The 10,816-nt window shown below is 39.2% G+C and overlaps 1 protein-coding gene across 1 annotated transcript; it reads right to left on the reverse strand.

Moving 5' to 3' along the window:
* Window positions 1-8,031: 8,031 nt before the first annotated feature.
* LOC108582127 (olfactory receptor 51V1-like) lies at window positions 8,032-9,896 on the reverse strand. Its single transcript, XM_021926937.1, is given in 1 exon segment — window positions 8,032-9,896. A coding segment is annotated over 1 exon segment (945 nt). The 5' UTR covers window positions 9,561-9,896; the 3' UTR covers window positions 8,032-8,615.
* Between the last annotated feature and the right edge of the window lie 920 nt (window positions 9,897-10,816).

Here is a 10,816-nt window from a genome sequence, read left to right on the forward strand (position 1 = left end):
TTACTTTCAAATAGTGTTTTTACTGTAAAGAAAAATCTTATTTTAAAAATGTATTCCTTGCTGAATGCTTATAATTTTAACAGATTATTAGAAAAAGCTATTAAATTTTACACATTTATAGTAAGTTTTCAGTAAATAATTACATTTCTTCCATTGCATTCTTCTATCATATATATCTTAATTTTCTTAACTTATTTTATTGATTAATAAGTATAATATTACAGTATTATGCTGTTCTTATTTTTTACTCTTTTGTACTTATAGAAAATAAAAACAAAAATGTATGTGAAAAACATTTTTATAAACAAAACAGTCATTGCTGTTTTAAACTCCACTTCTTTTACTATAAGTTAGATGGAGTGAAAACTATTTCCCTAATTGGATTATGGATGATGATTCTACTCATTTCACAAACTGAATAAGCATATCAACCATAGATCTTTGGCCAGACACATTTATGTCATAGCTTTATTTACACTGTGGAAATGGCTTCCAGGTTTCTAATCATTTGACTAATTTTTCTTACTTTCCAAGTTACTCTGGACTCTTTACTTTTTGGTAAACAATTAAATGCATTTTAGTTAGAAATTGAAAAGGTGCCAATGTTGTAACCCGAATGCTGTGTTACCCTTGAGGTGGAATTTTTTAAATCAGTCTACTGTACATATTATTATTTGTTCAAGCCTTAAATTTTCAAAACATAAGTGAGGACCCAAATAATCTAATAACAACCCTACATTTTCCTTGAGTAAAATAGTTAATAAAATCTTCTTATATCTCCATCTTGTATATTTTTCTGATTTGTATTAGGATTTAAGAGTTATCAGTTTATGTATTTTTGTATTTGTTGCCAGCCAGCTTACCTTATACACATCTGTGTGCCTTAATATATTTCACATTTATGTCAAAACCAGCACAGCCCCTTCAAGATAAATGCTATGAAGATTAGTCATGGGATTAATGAGTCAAAACATATGTTTTAGAAAAGGGGAGGCAAATATAAGTAAGAATATCTGGAATTTTTTTTTCAGGAGGTTTACCAAGTTTCTTCTCAGAAATTTATGGCAATTTCACGAAGGAATCAGGATTCGCTTTATCTAGTAGCATATATGTTAATTTTTTCTGGGGATTTTTTCGGGGGATGAGGATAAGGATGCTGGAGATTACTTTTTGCTGGAGATAAAATAGTTAACAAAACCTTCTCCATTTGAAGGCCCTTATGAGGCTTTATTATTTTCCCAATTACTAGCATTGTTATTTTCTTTTTTTTTTATTTTTTATTTTTTTATTTTTATTTTTTATTATTATTATACTTTAAGTTTTTTTTTTTTCTTTTTTTTTTTTTTACAGTCCTAAGGGTTTAATGGTTAATGCATAACTTTAATATTCTGATGTGTGATTCTTTTTTTTTTTTTAATTTATTTATTATTATTATACTTTAAGTTGTAGGGTATGTGCATAACATGCAGGTTTGTTATATGTATGCTTGCAATGGTGAAGGCCCCTCCCCAGCTGCTGCCTTGCCGGTAGATCACAGACTGCTGTGTGCTAGCAATGAGGAGGCTCACGTGGTGATGGGACCCTCCCGGCCAGGTGTCAAAGGATATGATCTCCTGGTGTGCCTGTTGCTTAAAGCGCAATATTGGGGTGGGAGTTACCCGATTTTTCCAGGTGTTGTGTGTCTCCAGTTCCTGGCTGGGAAGGGATTCCCTTCCCCTTGGCTTCCCAGGTGGTGATGCCTCGCCCTGCTTCAGCTCTGGCTGGTGGGCTGCAGCAGCTGGTCCAGCACCGATGCGTCAGCACTCCCCAGTGAGATGAACCCAGTACCTCAGTTGAAAATGCAGAAATCCGCGGTCTTCTATTAGCCGGCTGGCACTGCTGGGAGTTGGGAGACTAGGAGCTGTTCCTATTGACCATCTTGCTCCGCCCTATTATACTTTTAAGTTCTAAGGTACATGTGCATAACGTGCAGATTGTTACATATATACTTGTGCCATGTTGCTGTGCTGCACCCATCAACTCGTCAGCACCCATCAACTCGTCATATACATCGGTGCCGCTCCCAATGCAATCCCTCCCCATCCCTATCCCCCTCCCTCCCCATGATGGCCCGATTGTGTGATGTTTCCCCTTCCGAGTCAAGTGATCTCTCATTTGTTCAGTTCCACCTATGAGTGGGGAACATGCGGTGTTTGGTTTTCTGTTCAACGGCGATGGTTGCTGAGACTGATGGTTTCTGTGCATCCATGTCCCCTACAAAGGACTGAAACTCATCCCTTTTTATGGCTGCGCCAGTGTTCCATGATTGTATATGTGCCCATTTTCTTCAATCAGTCTGTCACTGATGTGGACATTTGGGTTGATTCCAAGTCTTTGCTATTGTGAATGGTGCCGCAATAAAACATACGTGTGCATGTCTTTATAGCAGCATGATTTATAATCCTTTGGGTATATCCCCGGTAATGGGATGGCTGGGTCATATGGGTACATCTAGTTCTAGATCCTTGAGGAGTCGCCATACTGTTTTTCATAATGGTTGAACTAGTTTACAATCCAACAACAGTGTAAAAGTGTTCCCTATTTCTCCACATCCTCTCCAGCACCTGTTGTTTCCTGACTTTTTTAATGATTGCCATTCTAGCACTGGTGTGAGATGGTATCTCATTGTGGTTTTGATTTGCATTTCTCTGATGGCCAGTATTGATGAGCATTTTTTTCATGTGTGTCACATTGGCTGTATGAATGTCTTCTTTTGAGAAATGTCTGTTCATATCCTTTGCCCACTTTTTGATGGGGTTGTTTGTTTTCTTGTAAATTTGTTTTAGCAGGTTCTTTGTAGGTTCTGGATATTAGCCCTTTGTCAGATGGAGTAGGTGCAACAATAATTATCTCTCCCATTCTGTAGGTTGCCTGTTCACTCTGATGGTAGTTTCTTTTTGCTGTGCAGAAGCTCTTTAGTTCCCAATTAGATCCCGTTTGTCAGTTTGGCTTTTTGCTGCCGTTGCTTTTAGTGTTTAGACATGAAGTCTTTGCCCATGCCTATGTACAGATGGGTACTACCTAGGTTTTCCTCTAGAGTTTTTATGGCATTAGGTCTAACATTTAAGTCTCTAATCCATCTTGAATTAATTTTCATATAAGAGGAGTAAGGAAAGGATCAGTTTCGGCTTTCTACTTACGGCTAATGATTTTCCAGCACCATTTATTAAATGGGGAATCAACTTTCCCCATTTCTTGTTTCTCTCCAGGTTTGTCAAAGATCAGATGGCTGTAGATGTGTGGTATTATTTCACAGGGACTGTTCTGTTCCATTTGAGATCTATATCTCTGTTTTGAATTTGCCAGTACCATGCTGTTTTGGTTGCTGTAGCCTTGTAGTATAGTTTGAAGTCAGGTAAGTGATGCCTCCAGCTATTCTGTCTTCTCATTGGTAGCTTGATGGGGATGGCATTGTGAATCTATAAATTAACCTTGGGCAGTATGGCCATTTCCACGATATTGATTCTTCCTATCCACTTGAGCATGGTATGTTCCTTCCATTTGTTTGTGTCCTCTTTATTTCCTGCGAGCAGTGGTTTGTAGTTCTCCTTGAAGGGTTGCTTTGCATCCTTGTAAGTTGGATTCCTAGGAATTTGATTCTCTTTGGGCAATTGTGAATGGAAGTTCATTACATGATTTGGCTCTCTGTTTGTCTGTTACTGGTGTGTATAAGAATGCTTGTGATTTTACTGCGTGGTATCCTGAGACTTTGCTGAAGTTGCTTATCAGCTTAAGGAGATTTTAGGCTGAGACAATGGGGTTTTCTAAATATACAATCATGTCATCTGCAAGAGGGACAATTTGACTTCTTCTTTCCTAACTGAATACCCTTGATTTCTTTCTCTTGCCTGATTGCCTAGCCAGAACTTCCAACACTATGTTGAATAGGAGTGGTGAGAGAGGGGCATCCCTGTCTTGTGCCAGTTTCAGAGGGAATGCTTCCAGTTTTGCCCATTCAGTATGATATTGGCTGTGGATTTATCATAAATAGCTCTTATTATTATTTTGAGAGTCACGTTCCATCAATACCAAATTTATTGAGCGTTTTAGCATGAAGGGCTGTTGAATTTTGTCAAAAGTCTTTTCTGCATCTATTAGGATAATCATGTGGTTCTTGTCTTTGAAGTTCTGTTTATATATGCTGGATTATGTTTATTGATTTGCGAATGTTGAATAGCCTTGTCCAGGGATGAAGCCCACTTGATCATGGTGGATAAGCTTTTGATGTGTTGTTGAATCCGGTTTGCCGAGTATTTTATTGAGGATTTTGGCATCCGATGTTCATCAGGATATTGGTCTAAAATTCTCTTTTTGTTGTCTCTGCCAGGCTTTGGTATCAGGATGATGTTGGCCTCATAAAATGAGTTAGGGAGGATTCACTCTTTTCTATTGATTGGAATAGTTTCAGAAGGAATGGTGCCAGCTCCTCCTTGTACCTCTGGTAGAATTCAGCTGTGAATCCATCTGGTCCTGGACTTTTTGGTTGGTAGGCTATTAATTATTGCCTCAATTTCAGAGCCTACTATTGGTCTGTTACCAGGGGATTCAACTTCTTCCTGAGTCTTGGAAGAGTGAAAGTGTCCAGGAAATTATCCATTTCTTCCTAGATTTTCAGTTTATTTGCATAGGGTGTTTGTAGTATTCTCTGATGGTAGTTTGTATTTCTGTGTGGGGTCGGTGGTGATATCCCCTTTATCATTTTTATTGTGTCAATTTGATTCTTCTCTCTTTTCTTCTTTATTAGTCTTGCTAAGCGGTCTGTCAATTTTTGTTGATCTTTTCAAAAACCAACTCCTGGATTCATTGTTGTTGATGATTTTTTACGGAGGGTTTTGTCAATCTCCCCTCTCCTTCAGTTCTGCTCTGATCTTAGTTATTTCTTGCCTTCTGCTAGCTTTGGAATGTGTTTATCTTGCTTCTCTAGTTCTTTTAATTCGCGATATTAGATTATCAATTTAGATCTTCCTGCTTTCTCTTGTGGCATTTTAGTGCTATAAATTTCCCTCTACACACTGCTTTTAAATGTGTCCCAGAGATTCTGGTATATTCATCTTTGTTCTCATTGGTTTCAAAGAACATCTTTATTTCTGCCTTCATTTTCGTTATGTACCCAGTAGTCATTGAGACGTTATTCAGTTTCCATTGTAGTTGGCCGGTTTTTGATTGAGTTTCTTAGTCCTGAGTTCTAGTTTGATTGCACTGCTGGTCCTGAGAGACAGTTTGTTATAATTTCTGTTCTTGTACATTTGCTGAGGGTGCTTTGCACAATTATGTGGTCAATTTTGGAGTAAATTCGTGTCAGTGCTGAGAAGAATGTATATTCTGTTGATTTGGGGTGAAGTTCTATAGATGTCTATTAGGTCTGCTTGCAGAGATGAGTTGGTCCTGGATATCCTTTGTTAACTTTCACCAATATAGTTGATCTGTCTAATGTTGACAGTGGAGTGTTGAAGTCCCATTATTATTGTATGGGGAGTCTAAAGTCTCTCTTTGTAAGTCTTTAAGGACTTGCTTTATGAATCTGGGTGCTCCTGTATTGGGTGCATACATATATTTAGAGATAGTTAGCTCTTCCTGTTGAGATTGATCCCTTTACCATTATGCTTAATGGCCTTGTTTGTCTCTTTTGATCTTTGATGGTTTAAAGTCTGTTTTATCAGAACTAGTAATTGCAACCCCGGCTTTTTTGTTCTCATTTTGCTTGGTAAATCTTCCTCCATCCCTTTTTTGAGCCTATGTAAAAATGTCTGCATGGCCAGGATGGGTCCATACAGATAAGAGCAGACAGTGGGTCTTGACTCTTTATCAGTTGCCGATCTGTCTTTTCATTGGAGCATTTAGTCCATTTACATTTTAAGGTTAAGATTGTTATGTGTGAACTTGATCCTGCCGTTATGATATTAACTGGTTATTTTAGCATTAGTTGATGCAGTTTCTTCCTGGCCTCGATGGTCTTTACATTTTGGCATGTTTTGCAATGGCTAATTACCCAGGTTGTTACTCCATGTTGAGTGCTTCCTTCAGGGTCTTTCTGTAAAGGCAGGCCTAGTGGTGACAAATCTCTAAGCATCTGCTTATCTGTAAAGGATTTTTTTCTCCTTCACTTATGGAAACTTGGATTTGGCTGGATGTAAAGAGGAATTCTGGGTTTAAAAGGTCTTTTCTTCAGGAGAATGTTGAATATTGGCCCCACTTTCTCTTCTGGCTTGGAGGTTTCTGCTGAGAGATCTGCTTCCATGTGAGGAGTCTGATGGGCTTCCTTTGTGGGTAACCCGACCTTTCTCTCTGTCTGCCTAGAGATTTTTCCTTCATTTTCAACTTTAGTGAACCTGGCAATTATGTGTCAGGGGAGATGTGCTCTTATATTTTGAATTTCCCGGCTTTTTCTGCCCTGCTTTCTCCCCATCTTTGTGATTTATCTGCCTCTAGTGTTGATGACTGATGGGGTTTGGTGTGATGTCCTTCCTGTTTGATAGTTTTCCTTCCCAACAGTCAGGACCCTCAGCTATCCGTCATTGGAGATTGCCAGGAGTCCACTCCAGACCCTGTTTGCCTGGTATCAGCAGCAGAGGCTGCAGAAGATAGAATATTGCTGAACAGCGGAGTGTACCTGTATCCTGATTCTTGCTTTGGAAGCTTCCTCTCAGGGGTGTACTCCACCCTTTGAGGTGTGGGGTGTCAGACTGCCCCTGGTGGGAGATGTCTCCCCAGTTAGGGTACTCAGAGGTCAGGGACCCACTTGAGCAGGCAGTCTGTCCTTCTCAGATCTCAACCTCCGTGTTGGGAGATCACTGCTCTCTTCAAAGCTGTCCAGACAGAGTGGTTTCTAGCGTCTGCAGAGGTTTCTGCTGCGTTTGTTGTGTTTACTGTGCCCTGTCCCCAGAGGTTGGAGTCTACAGACAGGCAGGTTTCAGCGAGCTGCTGTGGGCTCCACCAGTTTGAGTGGCGGCTTTGTTTACCTACTTAGCCTCAGCAATGGCAGGCACCCCTCCCCCAGCCTGGCTGCTGCCTTGCCGGTAGATCACAGACTGCTGTATTAGCAATGAGGGAGGCTCGATGAGTGGGACCCACTCCCGGCCAGGTGTGGGATATAATCTCCTGGTGTGCCTGTTTGCCCAAAGCACAATATTGGGGTGAGTTACCCGATTTTCCAGGTGTTGTGTGTCTCTCCAGTTCCCCTGGCTGGGAAAAGGGATTCCTTCCCCTTGCACTTCAGGTGAGGTGATGCCTGCGCCCTCTTCAGCTTCTCAGCTGGTGGGCTGCAGCAGCTGACCAGCACTGATTATCCGGCACTCCCTAGTGAGATGAACCCAGTACCTCAGTTGAAAATGCAGAAATCACTGGTCTTCTGTGTGGGTCGCGCTGGGAGTTGGAGACTGGAGCTGTTTCTATTCGGCCATCTTGCTCCGCCCCCCCCCCGCATTGTTATTTTCTATGATTATTAAGAAATACATGAAATTCCCATATGAAAAAGTCTTGCCTTGCTGATATTTATCAAACCCAGAAAAGATGAGCAGTAACAACTATGCAGATAAGTGGATCATTTACTCTGAACAGTAGAATGATACCAGTTTCTGAAAGACTAGAATGAAGATTGTGATGTTAGTGACTATTTATGGAAATGTAAAATGTAAAATACAATCTCATTTATATGTGGAATCTAAAAAGGAAAAAAAATGTCAAATATATAGAGATAGAGAATAAACCGATAGTAACAAAGGTCAAGGTTAGGGGAAGAAATTGGAAGATGTAAGTCAAAGAATGCAAAGTAGTAAATATGTAGGATCAGCAAGATAACATATTCAATGTACAACATGAGGACTATAGTTAATAATAATGTATTGTATTCATGGTTTTTGCTGAATGCATAAAGTATATCTGCTCTCATCATGGGCTTTTGCAGATGGGTAACTATATGAGATTATGTGTATGTGTATTTGTTCTAATACAGTAATTATTTACTACACATATATGTTATAATATCATGTTGTATACTTTAAATATACACAATAAAATTCATTTCTAAAACGATGATGATAAAAGGTCCTCTGCAAAGCAAGTAACAGAGTCGTCTATTCACGGGTTAGTGAGAAGAGTGATAATGTTTTGGAATGGTTCATGAGTGAACTATGAACATAGAGTCTGATGATATCCATTTGAGGTTAGAGACCAATTGTAGATCAATTAATCTATGTTGATCAAGACAATATCAAGTGATTAAATTGTGCTTCCTTTGATGGATATAAACTGTGTGTTTAGATGATTTCTTTGTAGATATTTCTTACAAGATAAATGCATATGGACAATTGAAATATTATCTTTTCCTGCACAGAAATTGTAGGCACATGTGATGCATAACTCTACTATTAGAAATTTCAACACTATATGTGAAGGCAAAAACATGGGAAATAAAACCAGGCTTGATCCATATAATTCTTACAGTCAATGCCATATTGTATAAAGTCTTATTGCTTTGTTGTCTTATTTTTACCTTCCTTATATAAACGTATTTCTTTCCCTAACCTGCCATACTGTTCCATATCGAAGACACTTACCCCTGTTTGATTTAAAGTGTTTTACTTTCTCTTCAAGAAGAACCACCTCTGAATTCTGACACGGATCTGTTGTGTCTTCACACTATAGATGATGGGGTTCATGAGAGGTGGGAAGATGATGTAGATGTTGCCCATGAGGACCTGGACCACAGGAGAGAGGTGCTTCCCAAAGCGATGCACCATGGTGAGTCCAATGATTGGGATGTAGAAGACCAGGACAGCACAGACATGAGAAACACAGGTCTGCAAGGGCTTCAGTCACTCTTCTCGGGATGCAATAGCCAAGACAGATTGCAGGATCAGCATGTACGATATGATAATTAACACAGAATCAAACAAAAGTGTACAAATCACCAGAGCCAAGGCATAGAAGCTGTTGAAGCGGATGTCAGAGCAGGCTAGTCTCAGCAGATCTTGGTGAAGGCAGAAAGAGTGAGAGAGGACATGGGAATGGCAGTAATGAAAAAGCTTTAGGCGGATTATGGGTGCCATGATGAACACAAACCTCCTAAATAAAATTCCCAGCCCAATTTTGATGATCCTGACATTGGTGAGTATAGATGTATACCTTAGAGGGTTACAGATAGCTGTAAAACTATCAAAGGCCATGGCGAGGAGGACTCCAGACTCCATAATTGATAGACCATGAATGAAGAAGGTTTGAGCAATACAGGCATCCAGACTAATCTCCTGGCTGAGACCCCATAAAATTCCCAATACTGTGTGTACTGTACACAGCCCCATGCACAGGTCAGTGAGACCCAGCATGGCCAGGAAGTAGAACATGGGTTCACGCAGGCTCAGCTCTGTATGAATCACACGCAGCACCAGGCAGTTCCCTGGAAGTACTATCATGTAAATACAGGAGAAGGGAATAGAGAGCCAGGGATATTCTCCTTCTAGGCCGGGGAAGCCTGTTAGGAGAAAGGTTGAGGAGTTGGTATTGTGAGCGGAAAAAGCATGCATTTCAAATTCAAAGTGTTATTTCTATGGCTCAAAAATTATTTCCATTTGGTAGATCACTTTCATACAACTCCTTTTTCTTCTTACAGGACAGATTTGAGCAAAGATGAGGGATCATATAATATGAAGTTCTCTAGATTAGTTTACAAAGCCACATTTACTGATGTTCACATCCTCTACCCAAGGACATCTCCATATTAAGAATCTTACTCTCTTTCTGTCTAGCAAAGAAGGAAAGTAAAGAAAGTAAAATGTGATCTAAACAAATTTTCCCTTTTCTCAAGTAATTTAAGATTATGATAGAATTTGATTCTAAAATTCATATTAAACTTCTATTTTCATTGGAAAAACTAGTTACCTATCACCTTTTCGTGTACGCTGAAATTCAGTCTATTTCTTTTATCCTTGTTCAAATCTCAACTCAGTTGCTCAAATCTCAACTCAGTTGTGCAAATCTCAACTCTAAGACATATTTGCTTCTCTAGTCTCACAAAGATAGGTTATATCTTTTTAAGTTCTTGCATCAAGAGAGAACTCTAGGGCTGTGATTTATATTATCAGAGAAGAGACTATTGGGCATAACATTATTCCATATCCCCAGAGACATTCTGTTACTTCTTAAAGCAAAAGATGAAAGTAAACATCATCTGACTGCAGTTGGGAATTATTTACAGACAGCGCATTTGTAGTATGTGACAAACACGTAACTCATCTGATGTGCTAAGCCCATCCAGGCTTTACAGTTAGTAATGTGAGTTCAAATCAGGCTTAAGTAGTTTGCCAACATTATGAAGCTAATAAATAGTCAGTATTTGAATTCAATTCAGCAAGTCTGATTCTGTGCCCGTGTTCTGAACTACTCTACTGTTTTATGTTATTGTATTCACTGGGACTTCCTGAGTTCACATTTAGTCCATGCATATTGAGCTGCATATTCTTCCAATATTCATTTGAAATGGCATTTTCCTTGCCTGAACCTCAAACCTATGTTAACACTTACGTGATGGGCCTATCTGTGGTGGATAACAGATTGTGGTTAATTATTATAGACTATAGAATGCTATAAACAGAATAAATAGTCACTTTATCCAGATAATCATTACTAGATTTGTAACTCTAATGTTATGTCTTATTTCCATTAAGGAAACTGGTATTTTCCCAATCATGAAAGAGAGTAATGGGGTCTGGAAATGATGACTCATACCTGTAATCCTAGCACTTTGGGAGGCTCTGGTTTGCAGATCACTTGAGCCCAAGAG

This window comes from Papio anubis, chromosome 12 (assembly GCF_008728515.1).
Source record: "Papio anubis isolate 15944 chromosome 12, Panubis1.0, whole genome shotgun sequence".
In the NCBI taxonomy this organism is placed as follows: domain Eukaryota; kingdom Metazoa; phylum Chordata; class Mammalia; order Primates; family Cercopithecidae; genus Papio; species Papio anubis.